The sequence below is a fragment of the Pseudorca crassidens genome, chromosome 2 (assembly GCF_039906515.1).
Source record: "Pseudorca crassidens isolate mPseCra1 chromosome 2, mPseCra1.hap1, whole genome shotgun sequence".
Taxonomy (NCBI): domain Eukaryota; kingdom Metazoa; phylum Chordata; class Mammalia; order Artiodactyla; family Delphinidae; genus Pseudorca; species Pseudorca crassidens.
The window spans coordinates 26,175,878-26,198,390 of NC_090297.1; the positions used below are offsets into that span (position 1 = coordinate 26,175,878).

Here is a 22,513-nt window from a genome sequence, read left to right on the forward strand (position 1 = left end):
CCAGCCCCCACTGCTGGCAGAGATGCGGCATCCCCAGAACCAATGCTGATGCCCGTCTGACCCCCCAAAGCTGTGGCTGTCCATCACTAGCCGGCCCACCTACCAAGGAGCCCTCCAGTGGCCGCTTGTGGGAACTGCAGCTCCCCCTGCACCCCTTGCCAGCAGTTGGTTGTAAGTTCTGAATCTCACCCCGCCCACAGGAGACCTACCTGATGAAGCACATGTCCAAACACACGGTGGTGGAGCACCTGGTGAGCCATCACTCGCCCCAGAGGACGGAGTCCCCCGGCATCCCGGTGCGAATTTCCCTCATCTGAGCCGACGCAAGGCGCCGCCCCGCCCTGCCCACTGGCAGACACAGACCCAGGCAGCACCAGGCCCCGACTCCCTCCAGGGGCCCTCCAGGAACAGCCGAGCTCTCTCACGACCTTCCTGACCTTCCAGAAAGCCTGGGCCGCAGAAGCCCTGCCCGGTCCAGCTCCGGGGGCGGCCAGGCCAACTGCAAGATTCTGGACTGTTCTGGTGGCATCCAAAGACGATCTCAGAGCACTTTGAACCTCTCTGCTGGGTTTTCCTTTTGTTCCCCACCCTTCACTTGCTTCACTGTTCTTTTTTTTTTTTTTTTTAAGTTTGTTTTGGAAATAACAAAAAAGATATTTATTGGCCAAGAAGTTGGTGCTGCTAAGACCGAGAAATTAAAAGAACCGGACAGATGGACACAGAGAACCAGAGGGCAGCGTGGGACCTTATCTTGCCACGGCCTCAGGTCTTGAGGGGAAGGCTCAAGCCTGCGTTTCTGGACTGCAAAGGGGGCCCCCAGGTGGGAGGGGCAGGAGGCAGCTGGAGTGAGCCGCTTGCCCCTGGGTGCCAGCTCGAGCCTCCAGAGCTGCGCCCTGGGCATCACTGAGCAGAGGGATGTGGCAGCTACCAGGGCTACCCAGTCTTCAGGAGACGAAATGAGAGGGGCCGGGAGGTCCACAGGACCAAAGGGTGCAGTGTTGGCTGGGCTGGGTGCAGGCCCAGGGAAACGGGGTGGGGTGGGCTGGGTAAGACCTGGCACCCCTGCTGCCCTGAAGACCACCCCAGTCTACCTCGGTGCTGGCCAAGAAACCTATTGGCTACCTCTCCCACCATCCCAGACTGTGGGCAGGGGGAGGGAGTGGGCCTGGGGCAAGGACCCCCCTCTCCAGAATTTCCTCCAGATGGGGCAGTGCCCAAGGAGGGGTTACTTGTCTTCCCTGCCATGGAGGGGAATCCCCAGCCCAGGCCCTAAGCCCCTGGGCAGGGAAGGGATCCTCGGGGAGGAGGGTCCCGGGAACAGACCCTGCCCTCAGCTCCCACAGACACACCCCAATCTGAAAGCCATGCGTGTCCGTGTATATAGGAACTATGTACAGAGCCCGGAGAAGCCCCCCTACATCCCCTGGGGAAAAAAAAAAAAAGAAAACTAGACAGAAACTCATCTATATATTCTGTATCTGGAGTTCCGTTTTGAATATTAACTGTGTTATTTTTATACACTTTTTAAGCCTTAACTCGCCATTGATTTACCAGTTTAACGTCTCCTGGGGTTTCTTTTCCCACGGGGTTCTCTGCCCCGCCCCCACCCCTTTGTTTGACTGGCGTCGTCTGATACTCAGTATTGTAGCTTTTTGTCCGCATGTTACTACCCTGTAAATACGCTGTTATACATACTGTTAACACCCCTTTGCTTTTTTCTATGGGACCTCCAGGCCACCATATTTAGAACTAGTTACCTTATTAAAAAAGAGAAAACAGTCTGTTGGCTTCTCAGTCTGCATCGTGGTGGCAGGGAGGTGAGGGCAGGTGCCCCTCAAGGCTTCAGGAACGAAGTGTGCGTTATATTGAAGGAAAGGGGTGGGGAGCAAAAAAAGTCAAACGTGGGGGAAGACACTAAAGGGGGCAAGAAACAAAGGAATTCCAAACCCTCTGCTCTTTGTATTTCTCTGTTGTGAAGAATAAACTGTACCTGCAGCCGGGTGGTGGCGGTGTGTGGCGTGCTCTGTGCGAGGGTGGGGCTGGGGGGCACCTTTCCACTGCTCCTCTCCCCTCCCCCGCCCTCCCCCAAGACTCGGGGAAGAAGGGAAATGCCCCTTCCTGCGTCCATCACTCGCAGCCAAGGACCATGAGGGCTCAGAGGAGTGAGTTCCCAGTGGTGGCTCATGGCTGAGTCACTTTCTCTCCCACGAGGCGGCTAGCACAGGGCCAGCCTTGATAAACTCTGGGGGAGTTCCTGCATCTCCGTCCTAGGCAATCAAAACAGTGACCCCCTTGGGGAAGATGTGTGTGCAGGGGACTTCTTGGTCTCCTCGATCACTGGACTAGCTGGAGGCTGTGAGGCTGGAGCTGCTGCTGCTGCAGGAGCCCGAGGATGAAGCTGAGTCTGAACAAAGTCCGGTGGAGAGCCGGAGACACATCATTGAGCCCTGAAGCTGTCTTGACCCCAGCACCGTCCTGTTACGTAAGCCAGTTAGGGTCGTTAGGGTTGATCTTTCGTTTTCCTCAGAGTCAGTTGCTAAACGTTTACCACAACACCACTGGCTGACTCTCCAATCAGATTCCTCATTCAGTGAGTTAGGAACAAGTTAGGCGATGGTGGGCACCTGAACGGGAAAATCCTGTATGTGTGTGGGGGTGGGGGGGTGGGGGGGTGCACGGGGTGCTGTGTCGGGCCAGACACAAGCAGAAGGACAAAGGAGGCAGAGAGAAGCGGAGACGGACAGAGGAGACTGAGGGCCAGCCAGTGGCAACCTTAGCTCCTGACTTTGTCTCCATCTTCTGGCCCACTCTAATTTCCTGCTTGTTCTCACATCAGTGAATTTATTTATAAGTTACCGTGTGACATCGGGTAAGTTAATTAACCCCTCTGTGCCCGATTTTCTCATAGGTAAAATGAGGGAAATAATAGTAACCAATTGATAGGGTGCATATGAGGATTAAATGAACCAATAGATATCTAAGGCTTAGAACTGTGCCTGGTACATAGTAAGCACCCAATAAATGTAATTGTTATTATTTGATGTAGCCCTGATGGATCTATGTCCTTTATGATCAAGGAACCCTGACTAGACAGCTGGTGATGTTTGGGAATTTTGGGGGTGACATCCGAGCTGGCATGGTAGGTGGGATGGCTGGACAGGTGAAGATTTTTGCATGTAGCAGTGACACTCGGGGGACTGGGAGTCTGATTTTCACCGGCTCACCTGGAAGCCCTCAGGAGCTTACCCGGTCCCTGAGGGTCCCAGCGTGGGTGCTGAGGATACTGGTGATTAACAGGGACACTGATGGAAGCAGCGGCAGAAGGAGCTTATCCCCTGTTTTTCCTGCTGCTGCCCTGAGCCTCTCTACACCTGAGCCTGCCCCACCCCCACCCTGGGCCTCTGGGCAAGACAAAGGAGGTCCTCCACTCTATTCTGCTGTTTACCCCTCCCCCTCCTCAGGAAGGTCTCCACCCACAGCATGAGGCTCCCCTAGCCCAGCACCTGGAAACCCCTGACTCGAGCCATCACTTCCTCTTTAAAACAGGAAATGGCTGTCCTTTGGCGACTCCTTTGCTCTCCACGAACTTTTTCTGCAGCATCACAACCCCTGCAAGGAGGGTGATTGGCATCCCCACTTTACATATGAGAAAACTGAGACTCAGCAAGGGTAAGGAACTAGTCCACAGCCACACACAGAGTCAGAAGAGGAGCAGATTTCCATCCAGATCTTACTGGCCTGAGCTCAGGTCTCTGCTGGCCCAGGGCTCAGTGTGTGTGGCCCTTGGTGAATGATGCAGGCAGTGTAAGGTGGAGGACAGTCTCCCACCAGAGGAAGGGATGTCAGCCTATAGCCATCAAGCAATAACCTGTTCTTAGGCACACCTAGCCTGTTCGTAGCTCTAACCCAGAGTCCAAAGGGTCTTCTGGGTTCTGCTAATCTAGTTTAGTTAGGCAGGAGACACTGGGACCTTGGAACTGCTTGGGAGAGGGGAGATATCTCTTACGTTAGCAACAACTGGAAGTGTTTGTAAAAACTGTTACTATGTGAAAACCATCACAGTTGGCTTATAGCCAGAATTGCTGTCCTACCTGAAAATAGTGGAGCCTGTTAAAAATGCAAGGTCTATGAGAACACTACACAAACGGGTCAGAAGACCTGGAGGTAAGTCCCACCCTCTCCGGGCCTCCGTTTTTCAACTGTCAGACAATATCTCAGGGACTTCCAGCAGATAATTTCCCCGTCCCCGCAGCTATTTCCCGGAGGGAACCACCTTTCCTGGAGAGCCTGATGACTTCAGGCTTCTGTTCGGGACGTTGTGTCTTTCCCTATTGAGGATGAAGAGTCTGGACAGCAGCCACGGATGAGGAAATTTATTTCCCAGACACTGTGGCCAAACAGCCATATGGGTCCCATGGCGAGGAAATGTTATTTTTATGGACTTGGATTCTCTAGGAGAAAGGGCCGTAGGACACTTGGGAATAATGTATTTTATTATCATATTACTTAGATATGTACAAACTTTGCTGAGGGCGGCGGAGGTGAACCGGATGCCACTGTGTTTCTCTATCTGGGGCTCCTGCCCAGTGGCAGCTCTATTGGACCTGAGGGCCAGTCCTTGCTTTCCAGCTGCTGACCTCACAGACTGACTCACAGATTCTCTGGGTCCTTACGTAGTTATGTTCCCTTTGTGTGCCTCAGTCCCATTAAAAAAAGTGGTGGGATATGGGGAAGGGGCTAAAACGTCTCTTCGGGGGCCTCCACTGAACTCAGTAAGGTCAGAGGTGACAGGTTTCCAGGCAGCTGGCAGTATCTGGGTCGCTGTGGAAAGTCAGGGAAGGGATGGATCGCCCGCCTCGGGGAGGCGCTCCCCAAAAGCCGGGCCTCCTCCTGCCACCTCGGGCGGTGGGGGGTAGTATTCACGCAGTTTTCCCGCCGCCCCCCCCCCCCCCGCCCCCGCCGTGCCACGCTGCTTCCAGAAGGGCCTCCGCCGGCGTTCGGGCCTCCAGGCCGAGGGCGTCTCTAGCCGCGCAGCAGGGCGTACTCCTTGGGCGCCCAGAGCAGTTGGGGGCGGCGAATCTCGGCCCGGCGGCCGACGTCGGAGCTCCAGCAGAACTCGGGCGACAGCAGCTTGGCGGGCTTGTGCAGCCAGAAGGACTTGTTGAGGTGGCTCTCGTCGTGCCAGCGCGCCTCCAGGCCCCGCACGCAGTAGGCCGTCAGCTGCCGCAGAGCCGCCACGCTGCCCCCGAACACGGCCGCGTGGTAGCAGAAGTCGCCCTCGCTCGGGCCCAGCGCGGCGGCCGAGCGCGCGTCCCGCTCGAAGGGCAGCAGCCGCCTCCGCCAACGGTAGTGTCAGACGAGCAGCTGCGCCACCGACTCGGCCAGTGCCTTGGACCCGAAAGTCCCGCTGAAGTGCTGGTCCACGTCCACGCAGCGCAAGCAACGCGCCTCGCGGCCCAGCCGCCCGCCCAGCGCCGCGTGCAGCGCGCGCATGCGCAACATGGACACGTTCTGCCAGCGTCGCCAGCGCGCCACGCGCTCCTCGCGCAGCCGGCGGCCCGGGCCCAGCCGTACGCGGGGCACGGCGGCCGGGTCCTCGGTGAACACGTAGTACACCACTCGCTGGCCCACCATGAAGTGCTGCTCAGCCGTCTCCAGGAAGTGCGCCAGGTACTTCTCCAGGTATCTGTCGGGCGGGGCGGGGCCGTCTTGAGTAAGCCGGGCCTCAGCGCACTCCGCCATCCGCGGAGACGTCGGGCTTCTGAGGCCTCACCTCGTCCGTACTTGTGCCCCTGCAACCCCAGTCCCTGGAACTCCAAAACTGTCCAGCCCCGGAATCGTCCGAGGTGGATTAAAAATAATTACCCATTGTTTGCCACCCCTGCCCAGAGAGGCCCTTTGTTCCCCGCTTGAACGCGGCTCTCTCCCTGACCGCTTCGATCAAGAGTCCCGAGGAAGGGATGCTGTGCTGGCCCTTGGGAGGACCGGCTCGTTAGCCTTTGTCTCTTTAGAGCTCTGACCCTTCGCTTAAGGAGTCCCAGAGCTCAGGGCTTCCCTGGTGGCACAGTGGTTAGGAGTCCGCCTGCCAATGCAGGGCACACAGGTTCGAGCCTTGGTCCGGGATGATACCACATGCCCCGGAGCAACTAAGGCCGTGCGCCACGACTACTGAGCCTGCGCTCTAGAGCCCGCGAGCCGCAACTGCTGAGCCTGAGCGCCGCAACTAAACCCCATGCGCCTAGAGCTCGTGCTCTGCAACAGGAGAAGCCACTGCAATGAGAAGCCTGCGCACTGCAACGAATCGCGGCAACTAGAGAAAGCCTGTGGGCTGCAACGAACACCCAACGCAGCCAAAAATAAATAAAAATAAGTAATTTTTTTTAAAAAAGTGTCAGAACTCAGATGCTGCCACGAAGTGAGGGAGACCAGCCTAGCCACGGAGAGAGGCGCCCGCCAGTCATCCACAGGACTTTTGGGAGCAGGGAGGGGCCCCCCTGCTGCTGAGCCCTGTCAGAATTCCTGAGCCACAAAATCACGAGCTGTGGTAGTAATGGACTGTTTTCAGTCACTGAGTTTGTGGTGATTCCTTACATAGGTAACCGGGACGTTCAGAATACTGGAAACTTTGTATGAACAGGCTTTGGGATCCCAGGCTTCTAAAATAATCGAACTAATGCCTCATATTTTGGAACATTTGTCATGTGGCAGATAGTGTTCAAAGTAACGTGCATTATCTCATTTAATCCTCACTATTATTAGCTCCATCTCTCAGGTGAGGAAACTGAATCTCAAAGAGCTTCAGTAACTTGTGCAAGCAAGCATGCACATAGCTGGTAAGTGAAAGCCAGGATTTGAACCCAGCTTGGCACTGGAGCCTGTACTTTTACCTACACTTGCTCTATTCCGGGTGGAACTGTGAGAAACTGGAATCAGAGACCTTGGAAGCCTCAGCATCCCAGGGTGTTGGACTCATAGATCCTTGGAACTCAGGACCTCAGGACCCTGGAATTTCTGGACTCATGAGACTCTGACCCCTAGGGCTGGTGCAGGAACATCCTACTCAGCATTCAGAGCAGGAGTGGGAGCACCAAGGCCCTGGAGAGGCCAGCAGTCCTGTTTGACCCCAGCCTCTCAGGGGCCTTCCTGGCTTTCTCTCCCTTCTAGAGTGTAAGGGACGGAGTTGGAGGAGCCCTGAGCAGTTGCCTGGGGCACAGGTCCCCAACCCCCCGGGGCCGCGGACCAGGCCTCACAGCAGGAGGTGAGCATCAGGTGAGTAAGCAAAGCTTCATCTGCCTCCATCGCTTGCATTACCACCTAAACCATCCCTTCCCCCCTCCCCCAACCTCTGGTCCGTGGAAAAATCGTCTTCCATGAAGCTGGTCCCTGGTGCCAAAAAGGTTGGTGACCGCTGGTCTGGGGTCTCGAAGACAGAATTCCTTCCCCAGGCTTTTGGATATCTTTTCCTGGATGCAGAGCTCTCAGTGCCTTCCCAAAGCAGCCTGTTCCATTATTAGAAACTCTTCCTTAAGTTGCCTTGAACTCTACCTCTCTGTACCCTAGGATTGTAGGATCTGATTGCCACTCTAAGCCAGGAGTCCCATTTGCATCACTACTGGAAAGTGAATACCAGTTTGGACACCCTGACATCCATAATGGGGAGATGGGCAGGTCAGCCCCCTGAGGTTTCTTCTCCACCCCCCACTCTGGGTTCCTTGTCCATACCTGGGGGCCCCTTAGTTCCTCGATTGGCCTCCTCTCCTGTCGTGATTCTGTCTTCCCCGCTCCTCAGTCACTTGCCCCCATGGCCCCTCCCTCGACTTGGTCATCATCAGTCTGCCCCCCACCCCAAGTTGCGGCTTCACCCGTCCCACTGTCTGAGCCCCCGTCCTTCCAGCCCACTTCCTGTGATATCACCCCCAACAGTACTTCCTCACTGACTCCTCTGGTCTGCTGACCCTACCACTCTCCGCATCCTCCTTTCTTCACATCCCTCTTTATCCAGCCCAGATTCGCTCCCTTGCAAAAGCCCTCAGCTCCCCAGCCCGTCTTCCGCCTTCAGACTTTCTTGGCGAACCTCCCCCCGCCCCGCCCTTTCTGTGTGCCTGCACCTGAGCCGCTGACCTCCACAGACGCTTCTGCAGCTGGGCCATCCCCTCTGTTTACCCAGGTCTCACCTCCTCTCACCTGAAAGACGCCATCATTTTCTCACCGCAAACCCAAGGCCTCCAGGTGATCAGCCCCAGGCCCTGGGCAGGTTCCTTCTCGGTTGTGATGCTGAGCCCTTGGCTGCCTGGGCTGGGTGGACTCGGGGGAGGAGGGGAAGGGAAAGGATGGTCCTGCCCTCATGCTGGGAGTCTGGGACAAGGGGTGCTGTCTTTGCTTCTCGCTTTATCCTGGGATCCTACAGCCCAGGAGAATGGGGTGCTCCACCCCTACATCACGTGCACACCCCCTCCCACTCCCTGCTTGGATAGCACCGCTCCCCTCCCCGGGCCTTACCTGCCTACAGCAAAGACAGTCAGACCAATGGTGAGGTTCTGTACAGCCTCTTGCTGGGCCACATCTGGGTCAAAGGTGCCATCCCAAATAATGGGGGCCCCCCAGCAGGTACAGGTCAGGACTTCAGGCCGGGCCCTGGCCAGGGCGGGGATGGAGAGAGAGGTCCATCCATCTTCCTGCTTGATGCATGGTCACCGCCACCTCCGCAGGCCTGGGCCCTAGGGACCCACAGATGGGTCACACCCAGGCCCTACCCCTAGAAATCTCTTCCCAGATCCAGCAGAGTAGGGGGAGATGTGTTACCTGATGGGGCCCCTGGGTAGAGTGCCTAGCCCTGCCAGGGTGGGGGATGTGAGGAGGGCAGGAACGCTGGGGCAGAGCTCTGTAGGGTGTGTGGGTGTCCTCGGAATGGGAGAGATGGCAGCTCCTTACCAAGGATGCAGGGGACCTGTGAAGTTGTCTCTCAGCAGGGGCATTCTGGCCAAAGGGCAGATCCCCATGGGGGTGAGGACTCCCAGGTGCCTGTGGGGTGGGAGCATCAGTGAGGGGCATGCTGGCCTGCCCAGGAGCCCTGTCGCTTTGCTCCTCACAAGGAAGGAGAGCCCGCAAGGACGCTTGTGCGGGCCATGACAGGTGCCACTCTCCATCCCTCAAGGAGGCACTTGGAAAGAACCACTTCAACCCTGCCCTGCTGGTCCCATCGCAAGTGCTGGGGGAAGGGGGTTGTACCTGACTGCAGGGAGCCCGTGCAGGAGCAGCCCTAAGAGGCCAAGTGCAAATGGATCAGAAGATTCTCTTCCAGGCCCTGGGGGGTGGGGGGGGGGTTGGCAACTCATTTCTGCATATATTTTTATACACGCACACATATATATATGAAAAATGAGGTAATTCAGTGTTTCATTTATTTGTTCGCTTTAATATGAATGTATTATTCTGTTCACTTGGCACAGACATTCAGAGGTACAAAAGAGTATAGACAGTGCAGTCCTTCCTGTTCCCAGCCACGGCCACCCAGTTCCCCTGCAAGGGGATAGTTTATGCACATACAGGCAAATATAAATATGGTAGCAAATTTGCCCTCCCTTCCCTCTGTCCCTTCCTCTGATTTTCTCCCACAAATGGTAGCACAGTGATACGCTGTTCTCCACCTTGCATTTTCCGCTGACCATTATGTCCTTGAGGTTGGTCCACCTCAGTACGTGAAGCGCTTCCTCACCCTTTTTTCCAGCTGCCTAATATGCCATTGACTGGAGGTGGCATCATTTACTTGACCAGGTCCCTTGTGATGAGCATTTAGATGTATAACATTTTGCTTTTCCTGGCAGCAAACTTGGGGGACAGTAAGTTAGGGTTTGGGGCACTTAGCCTGGGTAGGATTGACCTCGGACAGGGGAGAGTCTGGGAGGGGATGCAGGGAGGTTTGTGGCTTGGTGGCTGGGATTTGAGAGCGTCTGGGGCTTAGGGATGAGTTGCTGGGCTGCCCGGAGGGCCGGCTGCGGTCAGGGACCACGTGTCTATGGCGGCTCCAGTCACAGGGCCGGGTCCCTCCAGCATAGCTCAGCGACCCCACTGCTGGCTCAGAGGAGGTGGACTTTGGGATTTGTGCATGGTTGCTTGTTTTCCAGAAGGGCCCTACAAGTTGAGAATTTTAATAAGCTCCTCTGGGGGGGTCTCCTCCAACTCTCCTCAGCCCTTCTGGGTGCTGGTGTCTCTAGACAGACAGGACAAATATGGTGAAAGCCTGGCCACTGGGGCCAGACCCCCAGGTTCGAATCCCAGGCCACCACTTCTTAGCTGTCTGACCTTGGGCAAGGTTCTGGGCCTCTGCACTTTAGTCTCCTTGTCTAGAAACGCAGATAATAAGAATACATACCTTAGAGGGCTGCGATGGATATTGAGTTAATACCTACTAAGTGATTAGAACAAGGCCTTGCACACAGTAAAAGGTCAGTAAGCTTTAGCTATTGTTGATTATCATTAGTAGTATTATTCCTAAACAAGCCCTCAGGATTCTCTGCACAGCCTCCCAGCTCCCCTCCCTGCCCTATGAGTCCTTCCAAAATCTGCCTCCTCTGGTCTCTTTCAAGAAGCCTGCCTGATCAGACCCTCCCGCCCCTGCCTTTTCTGCTACCCCACCTCACCGTTCCTCAGCAGGCGTATCCGGTAAATAGCTCAGAGGGGCACCTTGCGGTTGTGTGTGTACGTATCTGCCTGTGCATCTCAGGGCAGACACCCCTTCTGTTCAGCTGGTGAAACCTGGGTGCACTGACCCCTCCCTCTGCCTCGCCCACTGTCAGTCCCCAGGGGTGGGTGGTTGGCTTGGCCTCCTTGATCTCCGCCCCCCTCTGCCCCTCCTATTTCTCCGGCCCCCACAGTGATCCTGCCTGCTCATCCCCCACCAGGACCATTGCAGCAGCGACCTCCCTGCTCCCAGTCACTCCTGACACAGCCCCCAGAGTCAGCTCATAAAATACCACCTGCCTTAACTGTCCATGTCACATGAACAGGGAAATCCTCGAAGGGGAAATGCATTTAGTAGGCAAACATATGGAAAACTGTTCACCCTCACTAGTAATCAAAGACTTATAGATTAGAACTAGGTGGGATGTTTTGCCTATAAAATGGGCACTTTTTAAAAAGAAAGAAATGAAAATAGCCACGCTGGGAGAATACAGCGAGACAGGCACTCTTACACCTGCTGGTGGGATGTAACTTGCTGCAGCTTTTTTGGAAAGCTACTTAGCTGTGGGAATTGAAGCTTTCAATAGTCATCCCCTTTAATCCAATCACTGCAACTTCTGGGAATCTGTTCAAAGGAGATCATCTTCAGCATGGGAAAAGTTTATGCATCGAGATGTTCACTAGCTTCTGCTCATTCATGCGTTCAGCCTGTACTTATTGGTCACAAGCTCAGAATCAAGCACTGTGCTAGGTCAAGGATTCAGAGGTGAGCGAGACACAGACCTTGTCTTTAAGGGAGCCGGGTCAGGAAGATATGGGTGGCCAGGAAGGGAGGGGAATGGGGTCACATGACAGACTGCAAACAGATGCATGGAACACAGCACAGCAAGGCTGTGATTAGTGTAAATACAAGATACCGTTATCTTGCAAATGGCAAGATACCACTGGGGAGAAGTCAGGGAGGCTTCCTGGAGGAGGTGACCCTTAAGCTAGGACCTGAAGAACTAAAAGTTATCCACACAAAGAAGGCAGTGGGGCTTTCCTGGTGGCGCAGTGGTTGAGAATCCGCCTGCCAATGCAAAAAAAGAAGGCAGTGGAGGGGAAAGGGAGGTCCATGAAAAAGAAACAGCACTGTGTAAAAGTGACGAGGTGAGAGTGCTTGGAAAATACGGGGAACTGCAGGCCTGCCGCAGGGGCGGGGTATAGGGTGTGGATAGGAAGTGATAAGAGTTGAGGCTGGAGATAAGCCTGAGCCAGGTAACCCAGGGCCCACATTCCAGGATAAGGGGTTTGGACTTCATCTTGAAGGCCGTGGGGAGCCCTGAAAGCTCTTTCCTTCAGGGAGTGATGCTATCACATTTTTACTTGGAAGATACTCCAGCTGAACTGTTGAGCCTGGACGTGGGGCAGGGACCAGGTGGAGGCAGGAAGACAAGTGAGTGTTGGCAGTGGGTTGGGGAGGAGTAGGTGATGACTGGCTGTCAAGGAGGTTGATGGGCAGGACTTGGTCACTGATGAGAGGGACAGGGCTGGGGGACCAGGAAAGGAGATGGTGGCTGATAGTCCGGTTGGGGGTAAGAAGCCGGAGCTCAGAAGGCAGGCAGGCAGGCAGGCTTGGGAGAGAGTTCTGGGATTCACCAGGAGGGCAACGCTGTGGAAGAGGGAGAGAGCAGAGGAAGGAGAGCCAGGGCCCAGGCACCCACTGAGGACACGGTTGGGGACGGGCAGGGGACTGAGTGAGCAGAGGAGGCAGTGGAGGCTGGGGTGGTGGTGGTGGAAGCGGATCTTTCCGGAAGTTTGGCTGTAAAAGGAAAGGGAGAGGATGGTAACTGGAGGAGCTGAGGGCTTGGGATTGATGGAGGTGCGTGTGTTTCTTTCACACAGGGAGACTTGAGTTTGGTTGAACGTGGGCTGGAGGGCACCAGTGGAGAAGGCATTGTGCTGCCTTCTCAGATACAACTGAAAAAGGCCCCAGCGTCCAGCCGAAGGGACTGGCTAAATAAACTTTTTATGAAGAGTCTGCAGTCACATGGAAAAAACTTGCACAAGAACCGTGAATGAAGAAAGCAGGATCTAAAATTGATGGGCACTGTGGTTACAATCTAGCAATGAAAACATGCCCGAGCGAATAAGACTGGAAGGAATAACTTAAGTGACTGTGTAATAAGTTATGGGAGGGTTTTTTCCCTTTATTTGTGCCCCCAGTTGTCCGTAATGTGCTTTTATTGCTTTTTTAATGAAGGAAAAATACAGAGTTAGCCATTTAGGAAAAACAAGTGTTTTTAAGCCTTCCTAGTGACTGCAAGGTGAAGTCCACCTCTCTTAGCCCTGCCTGAGGAGCCTGCAAAATCATTTCAAGCACTCACACCAGACCCAACTTTCCCACCTCTAGAAACGGAGACTTCACAGTGGGCAGGCCAAGGATGCTCTCCTAGCATTGCTGGAAAAAGCAAATGGAGATAAACAACCCCACTGTTCGTCCTTAGGGAGTTGGATGAATGAATTATGCATTTCTATACAATGGAAAGCAACGTGGCCACTGAAAAGGATGAGTAGATTTATATGTGCTCCCGGGAAAAGGGCCTAAAGAATCAAGTGGAAGAGGAAGCAACAACTGTACATAGAGGCTGGCTGCGCTTCTGTGAGGGGGGAAGCCCCTCTACCTGTGTACCTGTGCATTTACAGACGTGTTTCTATGTTGTTTTATAAAAACGTAGGAAAGAATCTGAACAGCATTGCGCAATAGAAATATAATGTGAGCCAGGAACGTAAATTAAAATTTTCTAGTAGTAGCCATGTTAAAAAAGTGAAAAGAAACAACCGAAATTTTTAGTATTTTATTTTAACCTAATAGATCATTTCAATATGTAACCCCAAATATCATTTCAATATGTAATCGATATAAAAATTATTGAGATATTTTACAGTTGCTCCTGGAAGCGAGACTGCCCCCCCGGAGGGACGGCATGGGAGGTGCTGGGGCAGGAGAAGGCTGCAGCGGAGCTCTCTCTGCCCTCCCTGCCATCTGACCCTCTTAGCCGGCCCCTCACAACTAGGGCAGCCATGCAGAGTTGTCCCCAAGTGGTCCAGGTGGGCTCCAGCTGTCAGTCCTGGGAGGGTGCTGACACCCAGGCCTGCAACAGGCTCCTGCCGCCCCCTCCCATGGCCCAGCCAGGGAGCCCCTAGTCCACAGAGGCACCTGCCTGACCCATTCCTTCCAGTTCCTTGCTCTGATATTTTCAAAAGGGTCCCCTCCCCTCCACCCCGCTTCCACCTGCAGAAGGTGGTCCCACAAGGTGGCCTCATGTCCTGCTCCTGTACTCTCCTTGCTTTCAGGAAGAGGTTGAAGATCAGTCATTAGTTCCTAAGTGGGAACAAGTTTGCAATCCTGGACAGTCAATCCCAGTTGGAATAGAGGGCTCACAGTTGCAGTGGAAGGTGCGCCCCAAAGTCTGTTCTCTGCTCACCGAGGGGGCTTAGAGTTTAGGGCAGCAGGAGGAGTCGCCGAGCTCTTCACGGGCACGAGATCTCCCAGGATGCAGCCTCCCCCCACCCCACCACCCATTCCTTGGACCGTCTCTACCCCTTGGGCGATGTCCTCCAGTCACCTTCTCCCAGGACCTATATGGCTCAGCTGGTTCTCAGCAGGCCAGCCTTGGTGCCTCCTCCTTGACTGTTCTGGCCACCAGGCTGGACTCCTCTCGGGACAGTTGTCCCGCCTCATCTTCCCCCTGCTACTGGCAGCGTCCCCCCCTCACCTGAGTCCTTGCCATGACAGGAAGCTGGTGGGACAGCCTGCCAAGAACCTTCTCAGCTCAGAGCCGGGGAAGAAATGACCCATTCTTGGTGACTGGGGCCAAGCAGTTTCAGGCCATCTGCCAGAAACCACAGCCACAGGAGCAAGCAGGGATGAACTACCCGGAGAGGAGCCCCCTGGGGCCAATCACCTGGAAGAGGGTGGATGGAAGGCCAGCTCTGGTTGGCCAGAGGTGCTGAGACATTCTGTACTGACTCTTCCTCCCCAGGGCTCCTCGTGCCCCTCTTCAGTGTCGTGGTCCTCGGGCCAGACTGTGGTGTTTGCCACCCAGGGAGAACCTTGTTCTGCGCGGACCTTCAGCCAGATCTCAAGGGCGCCGGTCACCTGAGTGTGACCTTGGACAGTTCACCTTGAGGAGCCCTTGATCTCTTCAGTAAAACAGGTACGTGCACCAGTCACCCAGGACAGGGTAAGAGCCACACAAGGTAGTTACATGGAAAAGTTCTGGAAAGCTTGCACTAGGCAGGCTTTTTTTAAAGTGCAGGTTATGATCTATTAGAGGGCCATGAAATCAATCTTATGGATCATGACTGAGATTTTAAAAATATGAACAGGAAGGGAATTGAAAATATCAGAATGTATTGTACATCAGGGTAGGTATTGTTTTGTGATTGTTTTGTTTCAGTTATATATATTCAAGTACATACATGAGGGTGGGAAAATTTTTTTAAACTGTCGGTCATGATCAAAAAAGTTTTGCAAAATTCTGTGTAAGGTGTAACTCTCAGGAGCAAACGCGTGTTGAAGGAGGCATCCTTCAAACTGGGGCCTTTCACCCCGAGTGAAGAAACGGCACTGATACTCACCTGTGTCAGTCAGCCCTGCAAATCCACCATATCCTCTTTCAGGGCTTTTAGTTCCCTTCTCCACCACACACATAAGGACAAACTCAGTTTGGGCCCGACATTGTCCTCCAGTAAGGGAAAGTGGAGGTCCAGTGTGGACTCGCTGAGCTGCACGGGCCACGGTGGGCCGGCCCGCCTGGCCTGGAGAGGGGAGGGCAGCGCAGGGGGCTCCCTAGGCGCCCTCTCCACCAGGCACCTTCCCCGACTTCCCCGAGGTTCTGAGGTCCTTGCCCCCTGCCACTCCCCCTCGGCCCAGGGTCCTGCACTGGCCTCTGTCCTGTCGCCATTCCCGACCTCCGGGACCACCAGACTTTCCAGTCCTGGCTCCACCCTCTGAGTCGGCCACTAACCAGTTTTGTTTCTCCTCTTCCTCCGGGTAGTGGCTACATTTTAAAAGGCCTTCCAGAGAGTTCTCGTCCAGATATGGGTACTGGCTCTTAAAAGGTCCCTGCTTATCTCCCCGGGCCCTGCCGTTACAGCATGTCAGAGACTGAGTGAACGGTGAGCGGTCTGCGCCTGGAAGGCCCTTCTCCTTTATTCGAGGCTTAGGCCTCACCTCCTTGAGGCAGAGACTCTCCTAATAGTTTGCTATTGCAGCATCCAGAAAGCGCTGAGGGGTCGAGTGAGCCAAAGCCACCTCAAGGGCAGTTCTGGATGGGGCGCTGCAGCCAGCCACCACAGGTGTCTGCGGCGGAGGGAAGGGTCTGGGCTCTGCCTCAGGTGTGCCAGATATCCCTGGCCCAACAGCATCGTGTCTTCCTGGTGGCAGTGCTGGGTAGGGGGGCTCAGAGTTGAAGGGGCCCTGGACCTCGCATTCCAGGGGACACCCATGTGAAGAACAGAGGTGGGATCTGCTTTTCTCATGTGGACTGGGACCAAGGGCACCCTCAAAGGACCCAGCCCCAGCGAAGCGTGGAGGATATGCTATCCAGTTAAGGTGGTCGTCCCTCCCCCAACCCAGGGACCCACCCCTCTCCTGGCAGATGAAAAGTAGCTATTCAGGACCACAGAAGGCATCCCCAGGGGAGAAAGGCACAGAAGGAACAGATTTTATGGATTTATTTTTAAAAAACAAAAAGGTTAAAAAAGTCCTTCATTTCCAACCCTGCCTGGGGGTGTGAGTGGGGAATAGAACAAGCTCAGAAGGGCACCCACCCTTCCCCCAGGGAGAGTCCCACTCCCCCCAGGAGTCTGCAGAGGCCCGGGCAAGTCAGAGGCAGGCCCTCGCCCTTCCTGCCCCGCCTCCTCCACGGGCAGCTCAGACCACTGCCAGCAAGTTCCAGAGGCAGAGAAGCGTGGGACCCGAGGCCGAAGGCTGCCTTCTTCACCTCAGCGGTGGTCACTCCAGCTCTTCTGCCCTTGGATGTTCCCAGGGCCCCACCGCTGGGCTCCCAGGGCGGGCGGGCGGGCAGACGGGGAGGCGCGGCCTGGCCCAGCCCACCAGCAGCTTCCTCAGTGCCGCCTGTGACACAGCAGGGCAGTCAGGGGGACGTCACAGTGCGGGAAGGGGCTGCGGAGACACCTCGGCCATCTGGAAAGGAAAATCTCCCACTACTCTTCATCGCTTTCTGATCGTGCCTCTCTGCGCTGAGGCGGCCCTTCTTTCCTATTCCCCATCCTGAGGCTGAGTGGAGTCCAGGACAAAGCACTAAGTGGCTGTTTGCTACAAAACACCTGGAGATACCAGAGGGTGGCTCTCGGCCTGTCAGTCCAGGCTCCCACACGGTCACACAGTCACACACACAGCGTTAAGGCGTCTGTGCCAGCAGGCGTGGCCAAACTGGGCCCAGCTTCTCTCCCTCCACCTGTAGAGGGTGAGGGGGGAGAACCCTTCTGGCTGCTTCAGAAACAGGCTGCAGTGGGAGAAGCTGGCAGCGGGAAGAGTTAGCTGGGCCCGGAGAAATAAGTGGAGGAAGGCAGGCAAGGGCTTCCGAGGCCTCTAGGCAGGCCTGACGGCTGCCCTTGGAAGTAACCCAACTCAGGTTGGGAGCCCTGACCGTATACCCCCTGGAAAATGGGGGACAGAGGGAGGGGAAGAGAGCGGGGCTAGCGTAGTGGGACTTCGGAGGAAGCAGTGCTATCAATATGTACAAGCATAAAGCCCCATCTTCCGCGCCGCCCGCCTCTCCGCCCCTCCCACAGAAAGGCCCCTGAGAGCCAGAGGAGGGCCCCCAGGAGTGTCCGCTGGCTCTGCTCAGTCGGGAGGAGGAGCCCGGGGCCCGGCCAGCCCTAGGAGTCCTTGAGCATGCTGATGCGCGCGTAGATCTTGAGGGCGGGCCCCAGCTTGATGTTCATGGCGCTCATCAGGTGGTCCTCCTTGAGCAGCAGCAGAGCTTGCCCGTCGATTTCCTGGGCACGGAATTCCTCTGCTATCTCCTGGCAGCCTGAGGGGACATGACCAAAGACAGTATCAATGAGAGCTACCAGCGGTCACGCTTGGCAGTCACTGCCTTCAGATGCATCATCTCACTTGATCCTCGTGACCACACCTCGAGGGAGGTGTTGCTGTTCTCATTCTACAGCTTGAGAGAGGCTGAGTGACTTACCCAAGGTAGCCAGACTCTAAGGCGATCCTGTGACCCGACATCTCCTTGTTCAACCCCCCCACCCCCCACCAGTGAACTGGGCCGACCCCGGAGATCAGTACAGGGTTGTGGAAGTGACAGCATGGGATTTCCCAGGCTGGATCACAAAGGGCGCGGCAGCCTCACCTTGGTCTTCTGGATAATTTATTTTGGAACATGCCAACCACCGTGTCGTGAGGACACTCAAGCAGCCCTCTGGAGCAGCCCACTTGGAGAGGAACTGAGGCCTCTTGCCCAGAGCCAGCTCCCCGTTGCCATGTGAGCGCAGCACCTTGGAAGGGGGTCCTCCAGCTCCAAGCCCTCAGAAACTGCAGCTCTGGCTGCTATCGTGACTGAGCCCTTGAAAGATAACTCCGTGCCCAGCTAAGCCGCTCCACAGAACTCTCGAGGTAAGAAGTGATTACTGTTTGAAGCCACTAGTCTTGGAGTAATCTGTTTCACAGCAGTACGTAACCAATGCAGATCTGGGTACTTGGAAGATGGGTGCTGCCATCACCACACCTTCACCACGCGGGCGTGGCCTTGGACTTGGTAGTGGGCCAGAGCTGGAGGGACTTTGAGGAGAGCGGCAGTGAAGGTCTAAGGTTCCCTGAGAGACGGGAGTGAGAAGCCTGATGGTCTTGGAGCAAACTGCTGGAGAGGCTTAAAGGAACGTGAGGAAACTTGCTGGAAATTGGAAGAAAAGGGATCCTTGTTATGAAATAGTAGAAAATTTAGCAACACTGTTGCTGGTGGTAACCCCGTGGGCATGAGACGCCTACTGAACGTTGCTTGGGCTCAGGAGACCTCAGGCAGACTGCTGCAGGTGCCACCTGGCCTCCCACCGCGGCCGTGGGAAACGCGAGGAGGGACGAGGTCGAGGAAAACGAGAACAGGAAGGAGCCTGGATTTGCTGATTTTGAAACTCCTAAGCCTCTCCAGATGGCAAATGATGCTAAAATTAAGAAATGGTTTCTAGGCAAAGACCAAATCCAGGACACAGTCAAAAAGACACAGTCTAAAGACAAAACTGCGGGGGTGACTTAAATCTTTTGTTAAGACCGCAGAAAGCTCTAAGGTGCCGCCTCAGAGAACTGTTGGATCAAACGCTCTCTCAGGATTTTATGGGCGTGCCTCACAGAGCCTCTCCATTCAACGGCCCAGCTCCTCAGACTGTTAAGGGCACTGTCCCTCGGCTTCAGAAGAAACCTAATGTGGAGTAAGGCTTGTCTTGAAGACATTGTTGGATAACATTCATAAAAAGCCCACAAAGAGTAAGAGAGAATCGTCTGGCAGAAACACCGCTCACATGGACGGAAAGGATCAGAGGTAATGTGAAATAAAAGCAGCAGGAAGCAGGCTGAGAAAACAACTCCACAGGCTGCCTTTCATGGGAAAGGAAGGATGACTCAGGGTGGAACCAAGAGCGAAAGAGAATCACCCCGGGCTTTGAGTCCTAACCAAGGAAATGCCAACACATGCCCTGGTATGGACTGGTGACTCCTGTAGCCTCCTGTGTTCTCCCTTCTTGAACGGGGCATCCTGAATGGGCACGTCTACCGTGGTTACCCGATGCCCATCCCACCATATCCTAGGTTTGTGGAGGGAAGTGGATAACCCGTTCCTCATTCCCAGGTCTGCAGATTGAGAGGAATCATCCCTGAGGAGCTGGACCCAGTGAGCCTCATCCGTGCCTGGACCTGTGTTAGATGCTGAGATCCTGGACCTCGAACCTCCGCTGTAATGTGATGAGACTTGTGGGGCCTCGGGTAGGGGTGAGGGTATTTTGCATGAGGGAGGAACATGAATCACTGGGGTGAACTATGGGAGTAGCCGGCCTCCAAGTAGCTCCCAATAATCCTTGCTTCCCTTTCATGCTTTCATGAGTCCCTCACAATGAATGGGGTGACCTGTGTGGTCAGCAAGATATTGTTGAAGTGACAGAATGTGATTTCTGAGGCTAGATCGTAAAGGGCATGGTGGGTGGCTTCCACCTTGCTCTCTTGGATCACCCCCTGGGGGGACAACTGGCTGCCACGTCACGAGAACACTCAAGCGTGAGCGTTCTGAAGAGACCCGTGGGAGAGTGACCGAGGCCTCCTGCCAGCAGCCACACGCTCCCTGGGAAGCGTGTGAGTGAGGCACCCTGGCAGATCTGACAGCCCCAGGTGACCCTTCACATGGCCTTGGCTGGCCTTGGCCGACATCCTCATCACAACCTCCTAAGAATCCCTGTGGCAGAACTGCCCGCCTAAACCGCTCCTGAATTCCTTATCCACATGACCTGTGCCATAACAAATCTGGGGGATGCAGCAATAGATAATACGCTGGGTTAAGCGGCAGAGCCAGGATTTGAGCCCAGTTCTGTTTAACTCCGAAGCCTGCTCTTAACCACTATATCCCACTTTGGTCTCTGAGTGAACGGGCTCATGGTCACCACTGCCTGACCTGGTCAGTGGCTGGGTGAGACTGGCAGAAGAAACAGTGGAGAAGCTCTGGTCCCGACGAGTGCAGCCGTGCAGATGGGAGGTCTTTCAAGCTTCATTTCTAGATCCTACCTTCGAGACCACCGGCACTGCACACCCAGGGTCACGTGCAGCTACCGGCTCCTTTACATGCTTGCGTGTCTCTGCTTAGGCTGCTCCCTGATGCCGTCTCTCCATCCGGCACAGGCCTGCTTGTCCACCGTCACTCAGTGTAAACGTTCTTCGTTCTAACGTTCTCCTTGACCGATTTCCTCCACTCCCACTTGACACGCCTCCCAACTCATCCCGGAGACACACAGGGTTGGTCACGTCATCACCTTCACACAGGCCCCTCACCGAGCCCACAGATACGGCAGATTACAGCCACGGAACATTACAGTCGGCGCTCCATGCTAGAATGTGAGCTCTTACCGGCAGGCACCTCCTCCTACTCATCTCTGCCCCCCACCCCGCACCCCGTTCCTGAACCCAAGCCTCTCCTTGAACTGCCTGGTCTCTCCTGGTGGCGGCAGGTGAGGTCTCTCACACCCTTGCTTTCCTTGCTACTCCAGGCAGGCGTGGAACTTCCAAGGACCTTACCTGGCAGAGAGCGGATGAATTCGTAGACATCTTCCACATTCCATTTGGTGGGCTCGCTTGGCAGGAAGTGGTGCCCCATGCCCACCAGGTCCCGCATGTGCACGTCAGGGAGCTCCAGGTCCCGCTGGCCTTGTCGCCGGCGGGAGGTGGATGAGCTGGCTGAGATGGGTGACAGGGGCTCCTCGTAGCTTGAGTTGTCGGAGCAACGGCTGGAGTCTTCCTGGCTGTGTGTTAGCTGCAGTGCGGCAGCAACTGAGAGGGGTACAGTGCCTGCTGGCTGGGAGCACAGAGAAACGGTTTTCTTCAGGATGGGGGCATAAAGCACCTCTAACAGAGCGCTGGGCAAAGGCAGGTATATTCTCCCTTTTCTATGTGGTCTGCTACTATGTATCTGAATTCGAGATCAAAAAGCATCTTTTGCCACGTCCCCTCTCTGATCCTAAGCAGAGTCAGTGCCAGTACTGGAGCATGTACCACACTGTGCTGCAATGATCTGATTCTACGTCTATTCTTTCTTCTAGATGTGGGGTTTTTAACCAGGGCTCTATGGGTTTAGGGGGATGGTCTGTAAACCACCTGAAATAGCATGTAAATTTTCTTGTGTGTGTCTATATTGGACTGTAGCTTTCATCAGATTCTTAAAGAGGTTTATGGCCAAAACAATAACAATAAACAGCAAAATACACATAAGGTCTGAAGCATCATACTAGGCTCTGAGTTCCTGGAGCACAACTTAAGAGATTTAGTGCCTAACAGCTCCTGACGTACAGCCAGTGCTAAAACATACTTAATGAACAAACACCCACGTTCCTGGTAGAGACCTTCAAGGACTCAGTGCTCTGATGTTCAGAGAGGCAACAAGGAGGGGAAGTAAAGGGTGTCGGCTGCCTCTCACCTAGCCCTCCTCGGAAGGCAGGTGCTACCTGGGACAGCCTGTCTCTTCAGGCAGGGGAGCCCCGGAAGTCAAGGATGGAGGCAAACTGGAAGAAAGGGGTGAAGTCGGGGCAAGGTCACGGAGGAGGGAAAGTTGAAGCACCCATGGGTCTACATGAAGGGACCTATGAAGGGACACGGGGAGACGGCTTGACCTGACAGATCATGAGAGATGAGAACGTGACGCAGCACTGATGCCAGCAGCGGAAAAGGACGGCGGGCGTCCCGGGTCGTGTCAGGAAGGGAAGTTGGTGGGGACCCGAGAGCACGAGCTTCAGGCTCCGCCAGCCTCTCACCTGCTTCTTGGTATCCTTGGTAAGTGTTGGCAGACTGGCTTTGCTGGCCCGACGGCGGTTGTGGGTTGCGGCTCCCGCCTTCTGCAGCTTGCTCCGGTCCGAGTGGAAAAGGCCCACTCGTTTGGTGCATCCCACATTGTACCTGCCAGAGCCGGGGAACAAGGGCGGTCAGGGCAGTCGCAGGGCGAATGGCCCAGGAGGAGAAGAGCAGCCAAGATACTTGGCAAAAGCTGCGTCTGCCTCCTCGTCCCAGTCCTAAGTCCATCACTCAGTACTAGCTGTGTGGATCTGGGCAAGTCACTTAGCCCCTCAG

General features: G+C 55.1%; 3 protein-coding genes and 1 pseudogene across 15 annotated transcripts in view; 2 read left to right on the forward strand and 2 right to left on the reverse strand.

Moving 5' to 3' along the window:
- ZNF362 (zinc finger protein 362) overlaps positions 1-678 on the forward strand; it is a 36,838-nt gene extending 36,160 nt beyond the window's left edge. For all 7 annotated transcript variants that reach the window (XM_067725373.1, XM_067725370.1, XM_067725371.1 and 4 more), the window contains one exon: positions 201-678. In XM_067725373.1, coding sequence (XP_067581474.1) covers positions 201-317 — 117 coding nt within the window. In that variant the 3' untranslated portion in view covers positions 318-678. The remainder of the gene's footprint in view (positions 1-200) is intronic.
- A 137-nt stretch (positions 679-815) lies between these two features.
- Positions 816-2,000, forward strand: LOC137218469 (uncharacterized; annotated as a pseudogene).
- Positions 2,001-5,022: 3,022 nt separating this feature from the next.
- A3GALT2 (alpha 1,3-galactosyltransferase 2) lies at positions 5,023-9,654 on the reverse strand. Its single transcript, XM_067709359.1, is given in 5 exon segments — positions 5,023-5,686; positions 8,500-8,634; positions 8,932-9,021; positions 9,229-9,304; positions 9,648-9,654. Coding segments are annotated over 5 exon segments (972 nt in total).
- Positions 9,655-16,386: 6,732 nt separating this feature from the next.
- Positions 16,387-22,513, reverse strand: part of PHC2 (polyhomeotic homolog 2) — a 102,747-nt gene continuing 96,620 nt past the window's right edge. For all 7 annotated transcript variants that reach the window (XM_067725376.1, XM_067725375.1, XM_067725378.1 and 4 more), the window contains 3 exons: positions 22,201-22,342; positions 20,972-21,248; positions 16,387-17,726 (listed from right to left, as the gene is read on the reverse strand). In XM_067725376.1, coding sequence (XP_067581477.1) covers positions 17,572-17,726; positions 20,972-21,248; positions 22,201-22,342 — 574 coding nt within the window. In that variant the 3' untranslated portion in view covers positions 16,387-17,571. The remainder of the gene's footprint in view (positions 17,727-20,971; positions 21,249-22,200; positions 22,343-22,513) is intronic.